The sequence below is a fragment of the Cinclus cinclus genome, chromosome 6, assembly GCF_963662255.1.
Source record: "Cinclus cinclus chromosome 6, bCinCin1.1, whole genome shotgun sequence".
NCBI lineage: Eukaryota > Metazoa > Chordata > Aves > Passeriformes > Cinclidae > Cinclus > Cinclus cinclus.
The window spans coordinates 33,269,917-33,293,118 of record NC_085051.1 but is presented as its reverse complement, the minus strand read 5'-3'; the positions used below and the strand labels follow the sequence as shown (position 1 = coordinate 33,293,118).

At 36.2% G+C, this 23,202-nt stretch overlaps 1 protein-coding gene across 3 annotated transcripts in view; it reads right to left on the bottom strand.

Annotated features, from left to right (window-relative positions):
* DPH6 (diphthamine biosynthesis 6) overlaps window positions 1-22,290 on the bottom strand; it is a 193,531-nt gene extending 171,241 nt beyond the window's left edge. For all 3 annotated transcript variants that reach the window (XM_062494401.1, XM_062494402.1, XM_062494400.1), the window contains exons 1-3: window positions 22,268-22,290; window positions 17,748-17,842; window positions 15,294-15,487 (exon numbers count right to left, since the gene is read on the bottom strand). In XM_062494401.1, coding sequence (XP_062350385.1) covers window positions 15,294-15,487; window positions 17,748-17,842; window positions 22,268-22,290 — 312 coding nt within the window. The remainder of the gene's footprint in view (window positions 1-15,293; window positions 15,488-17,747; window positions 17,843-22,267) is intronic.
* Window positions 22,291-23,202: the final 912 nt, after the last annotated feature.

Sequence of the window (23,202 nt, the reverse complement as noted above, 5' to 3'; positions counted from 1 at the left end):
AATTTAGAAGACAATGTTGCTTGAATCAGAATTTCCCAAACTGTGTGTTGCCTAAACTAAAAAAAGCATCTCCAGAATGCTTTTTTTGGGAAAATACATGCATGCATTTTATCTTGTGGGTTCTCAGTCATATGCACCTTCTCTAATTAAAGTGCTGCAATTAATTACTACGTTTTTGGTTTTTTTGTGTTAAGACAGAAATTGAAGTTTCAGAGGTCCGAGGCATCTAAAACTGAAAATACTTATCATGACCTGTGCCTTTGGTATAAGTGAGTATGGACTGCAGTGTAAAGATCAGAGAAAAAGGAAAACAGCTATATAAGAGGTGAAGTATTTTTTTAACCAAAGAATCTACCAGCCAAGTCACAGAGTCTAGACCCACACAAACTGAGTAACACAAAAAAGACAGCTTAAAGAGAACAAAAACCCCAATACAGCCAGACAGGGACAAGGACATTAGAAATGGTAGAAGTTCAGAAGCATTCACATTCATTAAGGCTTCAGTCCCTTTCCAGTTCTCAGAGCAGACAATTTAGATGAAAGAGAGAATGCAGAGGAGGATGAGAAGAAACTTTCCTATGCAATCTTGTATCACTTAAATACAATTTACTCATTTATTCAGTTAAGGTATTTTACGAACAGGTTGAAATAGTGTTATCCTCTTAGCACATCACGCAGCTCACAGAGTGCTACGTGGAACAGGGAGAAATTGTTGACAGACTACAGAAATAAAGGAAAGAAAACTTCCCAGGAACTGGAGTTGAACAACGCTTGCCACAAATCAGCATGCCAGTCCACTGACTGAGAACAAGCCTGGAAGCAAGGAAGCTCCTGCTTTTGAATTTCCTATATGTTTAAGTATTTTATTACTTTGTTTGACATGACATGTTGCTTTGATGCAATACAGAAGTCTAATACCTGAAAGACTTCTAACATTTCTGCAAATCTGACTCATGCTTAAGTCTGAAGTAGGTTAACTACTACTAACTACAGCAGGCTATTCTAATAGTCTGCTAACATACAGTACATGACATTATTAACAGCATTGTCTAATGCACACTTTAAGACTGGAGAGCACATCTTTCAAAATACTGAACTATTATTACCTTGCATTTCTACTGCAGCAATGAAAGAGTAGCTCCTGTTCTATACTGCACTACACCCATGTTATATAATGTAACAAACCTTCTCATCAGTTTTTACTTCTCAGGAATATTCTGATAGCCTAGCAAAGTAATTACTGAGAACATGAATATTCCAAGGCTGAAATGTCACAGACATAACTGCATTGGGAGCAACTGGTAAGAAAACAGCACTGAGAACATCCACTAACTGATGGAGCAGCAACTATGAGGTGAAAGAAGAAACTAACAGACTGAACAAAAGTTCCCAATGAAACATCCCATCATCCTATGAATAGAAAAATGTAGCCCATGAAACTGTGACCTATCAATGAAATAGCACGAAGTTGCCAATTAGATGTGGGACTCCCACATTTTATGTTGGAGAAGTTGTTGCATAGGTTTCCAGCTTCCTCATGTGCCTGGTCCAAAGTGTGTGTACATTTGTTATTGATCTTTTTATCTTCTCTTCAAAAATGAAAAAATTTACCATTGCAGAATCAGGAAGTAAAAAATTATGAAACATCACAAACTCGTAAGACTTTTTTTATTAAATTCCTCCCAGGGGGTTTCAACATACAATGTTTAATACAGTATGATTAAAATCTGATTTTCCAGATTATTTGAAGTAGAGGATATATGAAGGAGAGCAAAAAAAATATGGATCTGCCCCTTTTAGATTCTCAGCTGTCTGTATCTTCAACTTATACAATATATTTAATATTATATATACTTAAACAGTTTTCTGGAGCAATTACCTTTTACTGGAGTGTCAAGAGTAACCATAACACATGAAATTGGATGCTTTAGCAAAACAGCATGCGTCACGAAGTTCTCAAAAGAATTAAAATAGACATGGGGAAAAGTATAATCTTTTTCTAATTTTTTCCAATTTACGATTTTAAATAAGCCCTGTCCTCTTTTTGTGTCATTACAAAAACAGTATCATCAAAACTCAAAGAAATATTTCCAAGCATTTCTTATATAAATGTTTTACTATTTTTTCTTAGGGGATGAAACCACATATTTTCAAGCTCACAAGATAAGCTTCAGGAAAATACACAAAGTATTGAAAATTGGAAATTAATATAAAACTTAATTGCTGAAGTTCTCCTGCTCCATCAAAGTTAGTTAACGCAATAGCATCTTTCCATTTTGAGAAACAGAGTACTTGATGTCCAGATATGAAAACCATCTCAGAACTAATAGTACAGACTTAGTATTAAAAAGAAGATCTAAGACTCAGGGTAAATCTTCCTTTGAAAGCATTTATTGATCTTTCCTTCACCGCACTGTTCACCATTTCTGTAAAGCAATACGTTTGAGAACCGTGATGTAAGCAATGAATAAGTCACAGTAATAAGTGAGTAATAAATAATGACTGACAGAGTTTCAGAGAACACAGGACTGGTCTCCAAAGGATAAGGATAATCCTGAAGGTGGCCAAAGGGTTATTGTAGCACAAACCCACCAAAATTACTGGAAATCTGCAGTGGTCTAAGAAGAGTAAGAACAGGTTAAATTAAAAAAAAAAAATACTGGACAAACTGTAGCACAATAAAACATGACTACATGAACAAGAAAGTTTAACAAATTAATGCCAGTAATTATAAACCAACAGCATCTAGCTCTGTAAAATCACAAATGTTACAATTTAAACTCAGGTTCTACAAAGTACTATATATCTATACAGATTAATTATCATACATTGGCAAGAGAACTCAGAAGTTGAAAAAAGCCTGGACAACAAAGCCAGTTAGTTTAATGTACCGCGTGGATGACAAATTCTGTAATAAACTGTGCTTCCACAAAATACAATGGTATCACTGTTCTAGATACCAAAACTACACTACAAAGGAAAAAAAAAGAGGGGGGTGGTTTGTGGATAATACAGAAGACAGCAAAGCAAAATGCCTAAGGAATGCAGAACAAACAGGTCAGTAAAATAATATTTCAAAGGAATAGTGTTAATTTGGTTTTAGTCCCCAATATCTACTGTCACTTCACTGTTATTTTATCTATATTTCTGGAGGATATTATCTAAATTTCTGGTAGTTACAAAAATAGGCCATCAAGTAACAAAGTAAAGCCTAAATACTAATGTTTTCCTTTAAAAATATTATATCATCAAAGATGCTCTCTCATGTGATCAAGAGAAGGAATGTCTTAAAGGTAAAATTTAAAAGAAGTCTTTAAAAGAATGCCCTAAAAAAAAAGGAAGCCATAAAACTTAAATATAATCATAAAGGCATATTAATAATATGACATAAGGATATAAAAAAAAGTCTCATAAGTATCTCCAGCAAGAAAAGTCATTATTTCTTTTGCTGCGTCAAATAATGTTCCAATTTAGATTGCAGTATTTGTTTTTCCTCATGTAACCAGTGTTCTTGTGTAGGCAACTGTTAACCAACTAAATTGGAATAGGTATTTATTATTTTATGTATAAAATACATACCCAACCAACATTCAGCTTCACATTTTTTATTTCAAAATTAAACAAACACTAAAAATTAAAATTAAGACAATAATCAGAAATACCCTTAACTATTCTGCATCACTTTAAATTTTATGAAAGGACATTGAAATTTATTTAATGATCTTAAGTTATTTGAAAACAACTACTTTCAACTATAAATTTTCCTTAAACACATATTCTATTAAAGGTTTCAGACACAGATCACATAATACAACTAAATGAAAAGAAGCAAGGTATTTTATGGAGAGGTAATGATTATAGAATAGGGTAAAGTCATTTCAAATAAAAACATAAAAGTATGTGGACTAAACATGTCATTTCCTACAAGCATCTGCACTGGCTGCTTTGTCTCTTCTTTGCCCAGTTTGGGTAAATTATGTCAGCTCTCAGTAGACAGAAAAGATATAACACATTGCCTCCAATATTGTAGTCAATATTTGTCATTATTTTAATTACACTGAATCTTAATTGGCAAGTTTCATTGCAATAAAATACACTCTATTCATTTTTGCAAATAGAAAACATTTAATCTATCCCAAAGGTTACAGTTTAAAATTAAAACCTTCTGTCACTGCGAACCAGCTCACATTTATAAAAAATCACCTGTATTTGCTTGCTTAAGTAAAATATTATTTTAATGAAGAATTTATTTTCTGAGCAAAATTCCCACTGATCTGTAAGATACATTTATTTAAAAAGAGTGAACTGCAACAAAGTTCCATTTAAAATATTAAAATAACCTAAAAATACCTATTTAAAGTAGAAATTTATATTGCCTTTTTTATCCCAATACTCATTTCTACCCTTCCTTCACAAAGTAAACTTCAAAATCACTTTAAAAATTATAAAAATCCATTATTGACCATATTGTTTAAAAAAACCCCACCTGTTTTATCATAAGAAACCCTCCAATGAATGAAGATCTCCACCCTGCTCCAATGTTTAAGACTAACAATAATTACGCAATTGGTGCAAGAATTAGGCTTGATTCAAAGTTTCTGTTACATTTAGAGTGAAAGGAAGTAGTTTTATGCAAATTATCTTTACTGTGGAGTTACTTGGCCACGTTATTTTTCTGCCAGTAGTATAATAGTTGCTTTACTCGAACAACATGGGTAACATTTCTACTTCTGAAAATTCTTTATATTACTGGATATAATATAGTGAATAGTAAATATGGGCTATTTTCTGGATTAGTCAGTGCACATTATGCCATAACAGTTACTTCCTCCAGTAACATTTCAGTATAAAAAAAATCTCATGGCAAAAAACAGACATATGACTAGAGGCTAGTGATTACTGCTAAAACAGAAAAAAAAATCAAAGCTTCTATAAACTTCTGAAGAATCTCACCTCCTAATTTAATATTAAATTAGTCCTTCTCACCATTTAATATCATATCTCAAATATTGCAAGTGGTTTGTGATGTATTATTTACTCCACCAAATTCTTACCACTTGTTACACAGAAAAAAGTGTCTTCAAAGGTAGAAAGCTCATGCATTTATCTATCTACTGTTCCAGATGAACTAAGGCATGTGGTCAGTCATGTGCTTTACACAAATCATTACAGATACAGGAATGTTTTGAATAGCCATCTATGGTTACATCATTAACTATAATTTACTGCAATGACTTATGAATTTCATTTCATGGAAGTCCATTAAGAGTGTGTTCTACATGTACATTAACACTCCCCATCATAAAGTAAGCCATTTAACTTTTCAGAGAGTGACTTTTATGATGCTGTTACAGAAGCAACTAATTGGAGTTAAAGCATTTATTTTTCAAAAGGTCATTCTTTTTTATTGCAGTTTATAATATTTAAATGGCAGCTCATGGGGGTGAATGTACACGTATGCGAATGCAGGGAACATGTGTGTTCAATACTGAACCTGTCCAACAAGTTCTATAGAAAACACAGACTAAAACGTTATTTGCATATTAAGCTTCAATGATTTAAAAGAGAAATCTAAATTGTAAATGAGTTTTGGAGACAAATCAATGCTAATGAACAACAATTACTTCAGTCACTGTGTGAATTAAAACAACATCATCAATAAAGCTTAGGTGCTTCTCCTGGCAAGCATGTCTTTAGTCCCTGGTAGATCATGTAAGATCTGAATTAGAAGAAGTAGCAAGAACAAAAGAAGTACGTTTAAAATTATTTTGTTTTGAAGCTCCACTTCAAACAAGAGCTTCAGGAAAGCCTACAAACCTCAGAAAATCCCATCCAGGCATTTTGACTGCCTTGAATGAATGCCTGATAAAATTTCAGATTTGCACTAGATAATGACAGGAGATCTTGTAAACCTAGAAGATGAATCAGAACAGCCCCATTTGTTTTCTTTCTTGCATATGAAAGAGTCAGTGAAAAATCAGAATCTTTCCTTAAGAAAAAAGGGGCTTTTCTTTGAGCTAAAAATAAGTCTAAACATCCTGTTCTTTACCTAAATGCTCAAAACCAGCTGCAGGTAGTAACCACGTAGGAAGAAACTACAGAGGGCACTGTTGTATCAATTTTTAAGAGTTACAATGGTGATAGCGTCCAAGTATAGAAGACTGTCAGGAAAATAAATAACTGACTAAAGAAAGAATCTGGAGTTAGGAGAGCATGCAAATGCACTAAACCTAAAGCAATAATAAGGCAAAAACATTGAAGATGTATTTATGAAGGAAAATGGACTGAAAGAAAAGTTCATGTAACAGACTGTCAGGCTGATAGGAATACTGCAGTGCACACATTTGGCATTTTCCTTTGTAGTGCTTTCCATGGAAAAGGTAACTAATCATAGTACCACCTTATCCTTTGCAAACAGCATCCTATTACTGGAATCCCACTTATAATCAATATGAAAATGAGCGATGAGTGTTATGCAATTCTTCCACAGGCAGAATTTATCAACAGAAAGAATATCTTCACACGATACTGTCCTTGTATAGTGTAAAAGGCCAGTTCTGTTTCATTCCTTTTCATGACAATTACAAATCAATCATTTCTATTTTGAAAGAACTAACATTGGTGCAATATAAACCAAATTAAATCCCACCCTTTCCAGAAGAATTATACCTTTAAACATACTGATCAAAACCAGCAAGTGTCCAGTTGAAAATAATGTAACCCTGAAACTGCTGTATGTTTGAAATTCATATGAAAGGAAAAATTATGTTACATTAAGTCAGCATAAATACCTTAGTAAATTTATGCAAAACGATTTTTATACAACAAATGGGCTTCAGAGATACAAATATTTATGAAAATAAATTTGATAAATGTTTTAGTTAGTTTACATTAAAGTTTGCCTGTCTTTGATCTTATTTTATTAGAAATAATCCCAATTACATTTTTAAGTACTAATAAATTTTGAAATGTATTTCAGAAATGCCTAATGAGAATTGCAAATAATATAGAACAGCCAGCTACAGAACAATTAATGTTTTTTGTATTTTTCATTCTTATATTTTAAAAACATTATTAAGAAGCCAATTAAGAAACAGAAGTAGTGAAATAAGATATGGATAGTATCAATCATTTAATGAGACTTCAGAGAAGAAAGGTGTTACTTTTTTCCACACTGTGGTGGCAAAACCCACAAGCAGCATGTTTTGCACTACTACAGCAAAAAAGCCACACAGGAGTTTTATGAACATTAGACTCAAACTTGCATTTAAAGAGTACATGGAAGGTAATTTGAAATTAAGTTAGGCAACAATTTAATAGTAAACCAAAGAATAAATGTTAACAGAGAAGATGCTCAAGCAAATGAAACATACCAAAAAATCATCTAAAGCTATGTGAATGAATGAACAAAACAAACAAAATCAAAACCACAGACGGTGCCTGTGGATACTCACTCACATCCACATCCATAAGAACTGTGATGGTAACTGTGAAAGAATTGTGTCTCTAAGCATGCAAAGACAGATGTACTACATGAATGGAAACTGCCACAGAAAATGAAAACCTAATTTTTTTTTTAGAAATTGCAAAACCAGACAACATAAATATATTGACTAAGCAAGACTCAGCTCCCTCACAGACACTGAGACCTAGAATTTCTAAGTGATTTAAGTAACTGTTTCAAGCAGTTTATAAATAAAAGAGAAATTAAAACAAAAACTAATGTTCATGTCAGAAATGGGTTTCATCCAGATTTTGCCACTTCTGCCTTCCAAACAGGCCCTGTATGTGTAATACTAAGTAGAAAGTATGCTAAATTTCAAATTCATATATATTGTCTTTAGCCTCATTCTGTTTCTAAACCAGAATTATTTTAAAATTGCTTAACTTTCTACCAGTCTAGTAATCTCTTTTCATTAGCATTGTTTCTGGCAGTCTAGTTATGCTAAAATAAAGTTTCCTCTTAATTTATTGTTTCCAGCTATTAATGAAAATTTCACTAGTATTACTTTTATACCCCTTTTTTAAGTGTATATGATTGCAGGTAGACAGGCAGTTTGCATACTTGAAAAAACCTAACAGTCTGTTAGATACATAGTACTGACAAAAGAAATGCATAAATGTCTATTAACCTACTATATATATTCTATGACACTAGGTGAAGTTCTCAAGGTATAAAACATCTTCCTTCTATGTAAAACTTAACTGTATTTGAAGGCAGAAATTTGCAGTGCATTCCTAGAGACATGCAATGGGATACAAAGGGGGCTTTTTAAGAGACTGTTGTATCAATGCACATCAGTTAAATACAATTCAAACGATGAAAAAAGTTTTGATAATGTTTACAAAATTGACTTAAACATCTTAATGCATTTTTCCATTTAACTACAATAATGAATGCCAAAATGTTACTAGATAACTCTCTAAATATTCATGATATTTAATAAGATATTTAAAGTTCTTTTCTCCGTACGCAATAGAACACATTAAAACCAATTTTACTATCGTAATTTATTCAAAGCTTGATTATGAGCAATAGCTGGGAGAAGAAATACAGCATTGTTGATTCATATACAAGCATTTCACTTAACTGCATTGGATAATAGCTGTGCTACTAAAGGAGTATAAAAGCAAAGTGATTAGAAGTCATTACTGTTAATTAGCATTCACTTTCCATTTATAGGGATGAACCTTTGCTGTGTTGAACAAATGGAAAGCTTTTATCTGAAAGCCTATCAAACCTGGTCAAGGTAGGCACCGAAACAAATGTCAGTGACCAGTAAGTTGAATTCAAAACAACAATAATAAAAAAGGCAAAACAAAATCCAAGGATGTATCATCATCCAATTAGTGAGATTCAGTTTTTAAACAGGAAAAGGTCTGAAGGGAATGAGTAAAACTGGAAACTCATACTTCACATTCTGCAATCTCACTGATAAAAGGAGGAAATGTGTGTTTATCAAACTTGCTGCGAGTGCACAGTTCATTTGGCGTCCTGTAAACAATGCCTGGCTGCCTATTCCCAAATGCATGTGAGAATCTTGCAACCCAGAACATCATATTCAGCAGGCAAGGTCACACTAGAGATGCCCTGGAAATGGGAAATTAGGAAAACCTGGCAATCAGAGGTTTCAAGCTGACCAGAACAAGCCCTCAGGGTTGCTTACCATCTTTCACCACCAGCCTGACTGTCTCTGCTTATTCAATATTAACACAACAAGACAGGGAGTGAGTGGAAGCAACCCCACACACCTAACAGGGAGAAATACAGTGACTTTTTTGTTTACATAAAGCTCAACATTTCTCACAGTAAGGAACTACCTCAAAGATACTGCCAAACATCCCCTTCTTAAAAAAAAAAAAAAATAAAATCCTGATCCTGCCTGAACTGGTCAGATGAGACACACAGAATTCCAGGCATCCTGTTGATTAAAAAAATTTCCTTGTTCCCATCTCTTTTTAAAATTTATACAAAACCCCCACAACAGCTACATAAACCCTGTGTTTTGAATGGAACAAGATACATAATTATTTTTACACTGCTTAAATCACTCCCAACTATGCAATTACTTCTTACCCTCTTTCCCTTCATTCACATTTTTATTCACTGCTAATGACAACAGTCATTCCCGAGGTGGAGGAAGCAATGGAACTCCAATCCAGAATTAATTAAAAGAAAAAATAACAAGTCTATTAAAAAATGTAATCATTTAACACAATGAGGGCAAAGGGACAACCCAAATCCTTGCACACAAAAATTTACTCATTATAAAAGGTGGAGGAACCAAGACTATGAAAAAACACAGCAAATATTTTCTCGCAAAAAAAATTTCTTATTTTATCAAGATGCATAGTTACTATCTCTTGTCAGTGCAGGCAACCACTTCACACAATTTCTAAAAATTCCCATTTTACTTGCATGTCTAAAGACAAAAAGAACTTTGCTAGAAGATGTGGTCCCCAAATGTTCATCAAATCTACATGACTACTAAAGGACCCAGTCAGTAACTTCCATTGTTTTATCTATCACAGTGTCCCTCAACTGGGCATTGAAAATTTTTTACAATTTTTTTTCAATACTTACGGTATAATTTCACTTGCCATACAAAAATTATGTATTTGAACTCTTAAATTAGATATAAAGGTAATCTTTCAATATATCAAGTGCACAGTGATTTGCAATAATCACAATGTAGGCAAAAAAAAATCATGGAGGAGTGATTATTTTGGAAATTCAGCACAAAGAAAAGTACCTCTTCATAAAATTTAATCTTTCTCCAAAATGTTGAGGAATACAACTCTGAGGAATTAATCCATACATCTACAGATAATTCAAATCATAACAGGGAAAAGACCAGATTTTCTTCAATGAAAACATAGATTACTAGAACAGAACTCTGCTGCATGCTTCTGAACTCTCTGAGCCCAGTAAGTGAGAGGGGAAAGCTACCTACTTTGTCAGAACTCATGAACTACAAAAGTAATTTGGTGAAGAGCATGCTGAGGACCTCAGATTACAGCTGCTTCAAGTCAATCAGGATTCTACAACTAATAATTATTTGGTCTCTTTTAAGAGTCCTAAGAAATTCTGCAAACCTTATTTGCATGAGTCAAGAGTAAACTACTAGTCTTTATCATGTACATACTACAACTGAAGCCATGTATACCAGACATCTAAAACCAAGTGATGATTCCTATGTATTTCAGAGTTTCTTTTATATGTGTCTTGTAACAGAAGACAAGGAAGCAATCGTGTACACAATACTAGGGTATGTTTTTATTCATGTATTTTTCCTGGCAGAAGCACCTAAATCTTTGTACAAAAGTCACAGAAAATCAGCAATCACATTGAATCTGAGAACTCTTTTCACCCACTGGCCCCAGTAGCTGAATTCTGGAGAAGGGTAAATGAAACAGCATTCCCTTAGCATGGAAGACTATTACCAATATCAAGGAACTGAAAGTTTTAGGTTCCATGAGGGAATTAATCTCTATCTGAAGGCCACAAAATATCCTTGTATTTCATCCATTCATCTCAAACCCTGAAAAACTGTTGTCTGAAGAAATCTCAGGGAGTTTCACCGAATACTGACAGGACCTAAGTTACTTCTACTCCACCTGAACCCACACAGCTCAAGTACTTTTTCTGAGATGAAATATCTTAAGTAATATCTAAAATGGCATTGCTATTGCAATTTTAACTCTCAGACTTCTGTCTTCACTAAACATCAGAATGCAATCATTTAAAAAAATCATAATCCTGTTCTTAAATAGCAATAATTAAATACAGGAGTCACACTGCATTATTAAGCTCTTTATTTCTGCAACTAAAAAATGTTACTTATTCTTAGTGACTGACTGTTGTAAGATCACTGTTCCAGAATGCGATGATATTTTGGAAAATAAATATCCTTTCCTGCCATTCCACATCACTGATAAAATGAAACAGTGCCACAACCAAAGGCTGTTATTATTCAAATGTTTCATACATCCCATTAATATTTACTCTACAGCTGATGATCAATGGATGATTTCATAATTAATATTTCTTCAGTCCTGAGAGCCAATATATAAATTTATTTCAAGTGAACTCCATATTTTTAGAAAGCCTACCCGTTCTAAATCCACAGAGCACAACAGAAAGGACTCTGACAGAAGTAACATGTTGAAACTGAAAATACACTAAAAATCCATTTGCACAATCTATAATAAACATGTGGAAATCTAAAAAAATCTACACAAAGAATCAATTTTAAAAATACTAATTTAAAAAAGAAGTAATTAAGTGTGTCATCACAAATTTGAAAAAGAGCTAGAATTCATTTTTACCATGTTCAAGAATTTACAAATTATTTCAGCAATGGAAACTTACCAAACTAGGACCAAGAGTTATGGAGTACATAAGGCAAAGAATCTGAAAGAGTTTCAAACTGTCTACTGAAAATAAAGTATCTTGCAGTGATCTGTTTAGTATGGAAGCTGCTACAACCACCACCCTAAAAGTTTTCCCATAGTTCCATGAGATACAGACAGCAATCCAACATTGAACCCACCTAATACCACTTCTCTATGTGCTTGCATAAAACATTACTGTATTATTTGAACAAGATCATAATTCCATTGAAAAGGGGACAAAACAGTTAAATATTGCCTACATTGAAAGTTTGTACAACAGTTTCACAAAAATACGTTCATGTTCCAGTCCTTCCTGCCACTAGGGGAAAAAGAAACAGTTTCTCACACTTCAAGGACCGTGCTATTATAAGGCCCCTAAAAGATAATGCAGGTAACTAAGAAACTCTAGTGCTTACAGGTTTGGCTGGGAAAATCTCCAATACAGACAGTAACAAACATGGATAAACAAGGAATCAGTAATCCCTATTCAGTAACAGTGAGAGGAGATTAAATTACTCTTTAGATCAGGTGAAGACTGCATAGTAAGATACATTTAGACATATAAGTACTCTGATATGTTTCACAATATATACTGGCAATATAAAACATGGCATTAGGCAACTAAAATATAGATATAAATTTCTTTTATACCTATCAATCACCTGAGTTTATGACAATAAAATTAATGGTTTACAGTCATTGACAGTCAGTATCACTCACTGAGTCACATGAACTAGAACAGGACTGCTGTCCTGGTTTTCACAGAACTGTCAGGGAATACTTAATTCTTTAGAAATCTTGTTCTCATAACACAGTTTTTAAAAACATCGTATATATCCAAATTCATATCATTTTTTAAAAAGTGTTTTGTTTAAACTATTTACTAAATAAGTACTTGCAAAGGAAGCATCCTTTCCCAAAGGAAAGTAAGGTATGCTGTGTGATTTTGATTTAGACACACCTTTCCTGCAGTCTTGGCCCCAAACCATTTGACTGAAAAAAAAAGAGCCATGTTATTTGACCAGTGTTTTAAAACTGCAATCACTCGAAGATGGTTTTGACAAGGTTTCCACAGAATTCATCCCCTCCCTTCAAGAGAATGCAAATTGACTTCTCTGTTTAAAACTATTAACATCTGGAAAAAAAAAACAAACAAAACTCCTAAAGCAAAATCCTTAGTGATTAAGACTCAAATAGTAAAGCGACTAAACAGCAGTTATTAAAAAATGCGAAAAATAAAACCAGAAAGTTTTCAAAGTTACTGCTAAGACACAGGAAAAAAAGATAGTAGTCTTCTTAAAATTAAAATGCTACAGTTGCTGTAGTTTATTTACCCTCATAATTTTGCAATTATTCATAAAAATATGCAAGACATTTACTGAAACTTTTGTATCAGAATTTCATACCAAGGTTGGACTGTAAAGACATCATTATATGCAGTCTAACATAAAGGCAGTATTTTGTTAATATTTATGACTTTAAATATCATATAGTGGGCTTAATATTTCTATAGGGGAAAGAAATAGTTATTTTTCCAGACAACATGATAACGTCTCTTTCAGCTATAGTTATAATTACCATGTACAAACTTCCAAAGCAGAAGTTGTCAAGATTTAACACTAGCATTAATTTATGTCAGGGATCCATTCCTCTGAAGACAGCAAGAACTGTAGAGGAAGTATCATATTAATTGCCACTAATTTGCCCATTTCTAATTAAATTGATTAGTAATTTATTACCTTACCCAGCAGCAGAAAGCTGTTAGCATGCAGCTTTGAGACAGCAGAAACCAGTTCTTCTAATTTCTAATACTACTGTGGTTCAAAAATAATCTAAAACTGCTTTATCATATTTCTTTCGATTCCTGTACTACAAGATATGCACATTCCATTTAAAACCTCTGTGAAGGACTCTAGAGCATAATCACAGAATCATTTAGTTCCAAAAGGCCTTTGAAATCATCAGTCCAACCATTAACCTAAAACTGCTAAGTCCACCACTAAACCATGTCCCTAGGCACCCAATCTACACTACTTTTAAATGCCTTCAGAGACAGTGACTCAACCATTTCCCTGAGTGGCCAATTCCAATGCTTGATGCCCCTTTCAGTAAAGAAATGCTTCCTATTATCCAACCTAAACCTCCCCAGCACAACTCGAAGCTGTACCAGCTACGTGCACAGTTCTCCTGTTCTGCAGTCTTATAGCCCAACACGGGTCCATGATTTTGATTTTACATTAGAAGAACAGGGTTTCCTTGCCAAAAACATTTAGAAAATACAACATTTGATTCTAAGATGGGTCAGGAAGTACTTTGCATTCATACCACGTATCTGCAATTTCTTTTTTATTTTTATTAACTGAATACAGCATAAAGCCTGAAGATTTAGGTCAATTCTCATTTTAATGAAGGAAAGCAAGTTGGGAAATGTTCAATACCTAACACAAAGACTACAAACACCTTTATCTGAAGTTTCATTAAGCAGTCTATACCAGCTTCATCGATAATATCACACATTTACCTTCTTTAAAACAGCAATTATGATTTTCTGAACATTGTATTGGTTTTAGTACTGCACACTGCAGTAATCAACACAATTAGCTGGAATGGACGTAGCACGTCCACTCAAACACTGCGGAAAACCTCTAGAGTCAAGAGGATGTTTTCCTAATTTTTTCAATGAGATCTGATTAAATAATGGTAGAAATAAAGTACTATATGAAAGATTTTGAAAAAGAACAGAGAATAAATTTTAAGTGATTTAGAAAGTGGGCTCATCATCTCTAACTGATTTTATAGCTAAAAAGGACTGATATATGTTATTGCTACTATGTCATATATTAGAATATAATCACAGGACCACCAGAATCAAAATTACCATTGTAAAACATTCTGTAATACTGGAAGAATGATCTGTAACATACAAACAAAAAAGATTCTGGTTTACACATCAAAAGTGTACTCAAATGGAAATGTCTAGACATTACTTTCCACACACTGATAAATACACAAAATCCAAAGGATCTCTCATTACAGTAATCAAGCGATACATTATTACAAGTGCAAAATAACCTAAATATTCTATTTATAGATTATGGTCACAAGTTTTTTTGTTGTACATGCCAAGCACCTGTTACAGGTGTTTTCATTAAATAGGAAAAAGGTTTTGGCTTGAAATGAGGATTAATAAGTGTGATTTACATTGGGGGAAAAGTAATATAGTTATGCTATATATTTACAGTGCACAAAAGAAGAAAGGAGTAGAAATAAAACCTGTAAGTATTCCATTGTTTTCTTAAAGTTTTCCTTAAATACCTAAGCGGACCATTTACTTAAATTCGTAATGAGTTAAGCAATATAATAATCCTCAACTATATAATTGTTTTTGAACAGCATACCTTGACAAGTTTCATGAGCTGATAAAGGTCTTCAACTTCATCTTCCTGGCATGCAGTATACACTCTTCCAGTATTTACACTGGTACCTTTTATAAAACCACGATAGAGTGGCAAATCCAATGCATCAGCATATAGGTCAATGGCATGGTGTCCTACTGTCTGATACATATAGCTGTCCAATTCATCAGTCTGCCCTGCCATAATTAAGAAACAACCATATCAGGTAAATTGTTGCAACAATTACAGATAATCACAATACTATAAAGCACTGAGAAAATCTAAATGTTAATATTTTTCAGTTCACAAACAGATGTTTGGTGACAACACCACTATAAACATGGAAAGAAAAAAAAATAGATTTCTCCACCCAACAGACGTATGGAGAGGAAGACATCTGTCACAAACATGCTGCTTATTTGCAAATTGTGGTCTCTTTCCTTCTTCCTGCTTCATCCAAAAAAATCCCCTATCGGTCCAATTCTGCTTCTATTCACATGGTAATTTTAATAGTAACACAGGTCAGAGGCACAAACTCAACATACTCAGATCAAGAAATCTGTAATGCACTGCAACACTGACAATAAGCAATAGGTTGTCAAAATTTACAAAAACTTTACTGTTAAAATTGTTATCATGGTCATCACAAAAGGAGACTATCTCTGCTTAGGTAGAATAAAAGTAGACCACTGTAATGTTTTGACATTGTTTAATAAACAAAAAGCTATTTCCTTAACAACGAAAGAAAAATTAACCAAATTTTCTTACAATCAGTTTGTAGCTAGCAGGTAAGCAAAAAGCAGCTAAAATGCAGATATCACAAATCAGAATTACATCTCAAACTATACAAGAAAACATTTACACATAATTTTTTTTTCAGATAATATGTCAAACAGATTGATAAAGTAATAAAACATTATTGGTGAAATCTCCATTTTATTACAAACTAACACAGTTCACTATTTTAATGCTAATTGGTAACTCTGGTACTTCTCTGAATTTACAAAGAGACATTAAGCATTTCTGCTGTATACCTATGTAGCACATCTTGCAAAGAAAAAGGTCTGACCAAGATAACTAATTTGTGATGTAGGAATTAGGTCAGGCACCTCTGGTGCCACACAACAGATATGGCTCTGCACAAAACAGGCAAATCCAAACCGCTAATCACAACTAACCAATCTAGACCAGAAGAGCAAATTTAAAGGAAAACTCAGTCATTTCAACATACATGAACATGACAAGGTCTTTAAATGATATTCTGCTTAGAATACACAGTTTCTTCATTAATTGAGACTCTCCAGGCAACAGTAGTACAAGATAAAATAAAAAGAATGGCATAGAATCCACTATTGCCTGAAGCACCTCAATTAACTTTCTATAAAATTTCCAACTACACATTTAAAGACTGCATTTTATGATTTTAATGACAATATTCTACATTTCTGATGTGGATAAATTAGTTTGAAGACAACATATTTCAACAAGATTAGAGATTATAATGTCCTAGCTACCCAGAAAATAAATTTTTCCTATACTCTCCGAACATTTGCCAGTTCTGCCCATGACTCATTTGTGATGGCAGCTCCCATTTTGCTTCCCTTTCTGTGTACTCTCCTACAATGCAGTTACCAAATACCATACTTAATTGCTTAACATATGTTGAACAGTGAACCTAGTTAACATACTTTAGCATTCTCCCCTATCAACTAGAAACAACTCACTTGCTTTTCCAGTCTCACTTCAATTTGTGCTTTAGCCCAATATACAAATTCTTGGCTCACCCTCTCACCTCAACACTTACTACCTGAGTTTCTCCCTTCCTTTTTCATAGAAATTAAGTGGAGCCCATAAGGAACTGATCAAAAAATCATCCCAACCTAAAAGTAAGAAAAAAAGGAGAAAAAACACATGCATCAAGGTCAATTCCAACCCACACCTGTTCCTCAATGCAGTTCAAGATGCCGGGTCAGAATAATGGAGAAAGGTACACAAAGAAATGGAAAGAAATGGATGAGCAGCAGTACAATGGCACATTTTTGGCAGCTGGAATGGTTTACAGCACTTAGTTTAGCACCAGTTTAGAGCATTTCTAGAAGTACACTCCTAGTTTTGGTTGATGACATCATCTATCACCTTTCAGCATCTGTGCTACTGAATTCACACAACCCCTTTGTTTACTACAGGATATCACTATTCTCATTTTCAAATTGTGTAAGCCTTTTTTTTAACTGATCTTCTCTCCTTGTGGACTTTTTTTCCCCCCTCTAAGGAAAAATACACTTAGTATGTCTCCACAGCATTTTCTTTTTTCTGGCTCTTCTAAGTTGTCTGCATCAGCCTTCAATATGCAAAAGTAGATAAAAACACATAAAGGAACTTAATTCATGCATGGTTGTGATTCTGTTGTTTCTAATACATTAAAAAAAAATGCTGTAATAAATGTGGCTTCCATACCTGTATTTTCAGCAGGTCTTAAATTGGCTAGAGCAACAATCTGATGTCCAGCAGCAACACACTGCATCATATTATAGCAACTGTCCTTCCCACCACTGTAAGTAGAAAATAGTGGCAATTAAAAGTACAGATAAAAGTTTTAGCCCCTTGTAACTTCTGACTAACTGTTCAAAAATAATTATCAGAGGTGTTTATAAAATTTTGAAATACGAAGAACTGTAGAATATTAACAACAGAAAAAGAATAACTTCACTATACATTTACTAGGTATGTACAGTGCATAAATACAGTAGCCATAAAGCACGTAACCAGTTTTGTATCTTACCATTAATCTGAGAGGTTACACAAAGAAGAGCCACTGACACTGGAACCTCTTCAAAGACTGTATTTTAGTCCAGAGACTAATTCCTCTGTACTTGTTACTGGTTAACTTGGATCAAAACACCAAAATCTGCTTCACTGGGTTGCCAGCATTAGTAATCCTTTTAAATTAGGTCTACCATGCAGAGGTGACGCCTAGGGACACATTTTAGTGGTGGACTTGGCAGTGTCAGGTTAAAGGCTGGACTCAGTACCTTCTCCAGTATCTTCAGTCTTCTCCAACCTCATTGAACCTATGTTAGGAGTAACACTTCTCCTTCATGAGATACATGGCCTACATTTTGAACATACTTCCCATCAACACTTTGAACATATTTCCCATTCTCAAAAACTTTAATTATTACATGCAGTAGTTTCAGTTGACGCTGCATTGAACATACTAATTCTTTACTGCATTTAACTGCAGATAAAAATTATTTTTAAAAATATAAAAGCAAACATAACCATATTCTCATTTGAGGCCAAGAGATAATATTCCAACACAGAGGATACAATTAATTTTGACATTCATTCAAGATCTACAAGAACCTTTTCCACTCTCAGTGAGGAAAGAATCCTGTTCTCTTGATGTAACTGAAAAAGTGTCTTTATGGATTTTAATCACTATAAAAAGAAATATTACAATCTACAATACACACTGCTTAAAACATCCATGTTCAGACTCATGGCCTTCAAAGTACAGCTGCAGGTAGATTCTATGCAGCTTCTTGAAAAGCCAAGGCACAAAAACCACAGCAGCAACTGCAACAGAGATCTATACAAGCTCTGTAAAACTGCATTTTGTTTTAGAATCACTGAGACATGCACAGGAGAACATATAGTACAAGCAGGCCTTGCTACAAGACCATTGTGTTCCTTATGGTCACATTAATTACTATTTCTACCTGAAAGGGAGCTGGAGCAAGATGGGGCTTGGCCTCTTCTCCCAGAAAACAGTGAAGAATAAGAGGAAATGGCCTCAAGCTGCACCAGGGGAGGTTCAAGCTGGATGTCAGGAAGAATTTCTTCATGGGAGGGAGTTGTCAAGCATTTAAATGGGCTGCCCAAGGAGGTGGTGCAGTGTCACCTCTGGAGATGTTCAAGAAATGACTGGACATGGCACATGACTGGACTTACTCTCATTGACAAGTGGTAATCGGTCAAATGTTGAACTTGATAATCTTGGAGGTCTTTTCCAAACTAAATGATTCTGTGATTTTGAAGCAAACTTCTTCAGAATTTCCAGCATTAAGCTCCCTCTCTTATCTAGCCCTTTACTCAAGAGCTTGAAAGTGTCCTACAGGAATGTAACCATTTAGCTATTCCCCCCAGTTTCTGCTTTTATCCATGCAAAAATTCTGTAGGCTGCCTTTAATTTTCTCTGTAATTCAAACCTGAAGAAGAAATACTGTAAAACATGGCATCCTTTCATACTTAGCAGATTTTCATAAAGCAGTTGCTTCTGTTTCGTGCTAAAAAGTAAATATAAATATCACAGATTCCTACTTTGAGGCTCCATCTCTACTTAACATTCTTCTAATGCATACCGGCAACTTTCTTCTAACCTATATACAGACACCAAAAAAATTAAAATATCATACATTCATTAATTCTGGACACCATTCCAGATAGCTTGAAAACACAGATAGTATTCACTTCATAATTTGAACTCCCAGCCTTGCTTAACAGAGTCATGAGACAAAGATTCTTTTCTTTCTGAATTACTTTATTCGAAGAAATAAAAGTCTCCCACTAGTTCTGATTTCAGCTACAAACACCACTTCAGAAAAGTTATTGTATGATAATAGATAATTGCTGTTTACAACATTTTAATATTTCAAAAGATTGAAATCAAAAATTAAAATGTCACTGGAATAAATCTATTCATCCTTTCAATTAATTTATGTGTGTATATACACATTTTAAGATTAATATTGATGTCCATAATGCTTACATTGGACCACCAATTAGAAGGTGGAAAATTGTGCTCACTGAATCACATGCTATTGTGCTGTTATTTATTCTTTGTATTATTTACCATAGCCCTAAAAACTATCAGTACCAAGAAACAAACAAAATGGTGTCCACTTACACGACTTTCCAAATTAAATGGAAAACAGTATGGTTAAGGCCAATGAAACCAGACAGCCCATGCCATGGGAGGAAGGTGGACTCCACATAGTCCACAGAGAGAGATGAAGGCAAATACTGAGATAGCCTGGCTGGGGGTCCCCTCTCAATACCCAGCATAGAAAAAACATCACAAGGCCTTTTTGTAGAAAGCTCTGAAGGGAGGCCAGTCAGGGTTCTGCAAGTATGTTAACAGGCAGGCTTATAAACAAAATACCAGAAGAAAAATACCTGGGTAACCGTGAAGATATGAACCTATAAAAGACTTCTGAGCAAAATTCCTTTCTATAAGTATAACAGGTATAACCACTTACAGTTAAAAAAAAATCTAAAATTTCAAGGCATCGAAAAACATTGTATTTCAGGTTGAAGACTGGCTTTAAAATGTCCATGATTTAGCACAAAACAAAATGCAGGGTTTACCCCATAAACACCACCTAAAAACAAGACTATCAACTTTTAGTGTGGCAAACATTCTGTAAGAAAAAAAAAAAAAACAGGTTAAAGTACTTTTATACATAATCCTGACCTTTGCAAAAGTAAGAAGCATTTTTCAAATATTTTTTCCCCTCTGATCTTTGGCTAGCTCTGTTACAAAGACTTCAGACACTTTGATGTCTCTTTAAAACTCTTCTTAAAACTATTACTGAAACTAAATCCATCCTTGTAAAATAGGCCATTAAAATAGCAATTGTGTTAGAAAACTGTTTATAGGACTTTATTCCATCCTGCCTTTTAACACATTCCTCTGCTTAGAGAATAACAAAGTAAATAGTCCTGAAAGACGAAGTCTTATCTATAAAATAAAATTTAAAAATGAAGCTGATTTTCCCTACACCATATTTGAGCAAATCTTGAAATACAGACATTTCCTGTATTTTCTCCTCTTCGTGATATTTAGAATGATTTGCAAATTGTTGTGGCCAAACCCCAAATTCAACAAGGCTCGATATTAGACATTCCCTGAAAGAATTTAATACTTTAAATGTTTAGGCTCAAGTAAATAGCTATTGCACCCAAAAATAAAAATACACAGCTCACATCTGCACAATTCCATTTAGACGTCTCCTAGCTTGTTCTTTTTCAATTAACTATTGTTTCTTCACGAAAAACACATCCATGTCCTTATTAGAAAGCGTCAGTTTCTAAAAAAATATTTACAAGAACTGCAGAAACTAACAAAGAAATTCACAAAAAACCGTAAGGGGCGGCGAGGAGTGCAAAGACAGCAACCCCTGACACGGCTGTGTCCAATTCCAACGATTTAAACGAGCCAGCTTCATCATTTTAAAACTGGCAAAATGTAATGTCTCGCAAAAAACATACTACAAAAATCTATCGTTAAGAGCTGAGGAAAGCTAGCCTGAAGGAGCTTAAGATATTTGGAAAGCAAAAGCACTTGGATATTGAACTGCGAATGAGCAGAACCCCCTTTTTAGAGCAGGGCATGCGGCCCACGCTCCGCGCTCCCGGCGAAGGCGCTGCCGGCGGCCCGGGCGGCTCCGGGTCTCGCCGCGCTGCAGACGAAGAACCCGGGAAACCGGGACACCGGAGAGCAAGCGACTGGGGGAAATAACTGCAGGTGTTGGGGGGCTTTCTTGTATTTTTTTTTTTTTTTGGGGGGGGGGTGGTGTTCGTTGGTTGTAGGGGTGGGTTGTTTGGTTTTTTTTCTTGTTGAATTTTAAAAAGACACCGGTTATTCCTGAGCTCTTTGGTAACACGGGATGGACCAGAGGAGAAACTGTCCCGGTCTCTCCCTACGCGCAGGCAGGGAGCGGCGCGCCGCGGCACTCGGAGGCCACGGGCCACAGGCAGAGCCGGCGGCCGGCTACGAACGAGCCGCCAGGAGCGGGAAGGGGGGCAGCAGGAAGCGCATGGGCGGGCGGGCCGGGCGGAAAGGGCCGGGCGGGTCTCCCGGGCGGCGCTGGGTGGAGCGCGACCCCCGGGCGGGCAGGGCTTCTCCCCGCGCGCTCTCTCCGCCTGAGAGCCGCCCCTCGCTCGCTCACATAGGCGCTCCGTCAGCGCCTTACCTGATCAAAGCCACTACTCTCATGTTGCTCGCGGGCCGGGGGCGGTAACGCTGACAGGGAGGTGGGCGACAGCCGGCGAGCGCAGCGGGGAAGGAGCCCGGTCGCACAGCCACGCTGAGCTGCGCACGTCGCCGGCTCCTCCGTTGCTACCGCTACCGCTTGGCCGCCTCCCCTCGACGGGCCCTCCTCCCGGGGCAGGCCGGCAGACTGCCTGCGCAGACCCAGGCTCGGCGAGCCGCCGACCGCCGTGCCCGGAGACGTGCGCTGCCTCCGCCGCGGTGTCGCGGGCCGGCCGGGGCGGCGGAGCCCGGGCGCGGCCCGGGGCGAGCGGGAGGAGGGCGCTGCCGCGGAGGCAGAGCGCCGGGCGCCTATGGAGGGCAGGGCGGCCGCGCCGGCAGGCCCGGGCCGGCCGCGCGAAGGGCATCGCTGTCCTGCCGCTTCCCCGTGCCTGCCTGGTGCCTTCTGTCCTTCAGCGAAGAGCCACGGACCTGCTTCAAGCGACTGCCGCCTAGGGAACAGGGCCGACCGAGGGAGGCCACCCCTTCCCCATGGGGTGCTGTGGGGGACTGTAGGACCGAGTCGCGACTGCACCGCGGCCCGGGGCAGGGAGGCCAGCAGGGCCCGCTGGGAGGGCAGGGGTTGCTGCGGGACCAGTGATTGCGGCAGCGAGGAGGGAGGAACAGCAGAGCTGGCCTGGCTGCAAAATGTCCATCTGCATCCTCGGGTTCAGCTGCTGCAGACCGAAAACCTGATCTCCTCATCTGATCCCTGTTTTGGGCCAATTTTCTGAGCGGTCCCGGCATGAGGCATGACATGACATGACAGACACCCGTGTAGGTTTGCAAGCTAAATCAAAAGCTTACCCAGTCTTTTGACTGGGTAAAAAGCCCAGTCTTTTGACATCTGACGCACAAGTTTATTTCACCCGTGTGAAG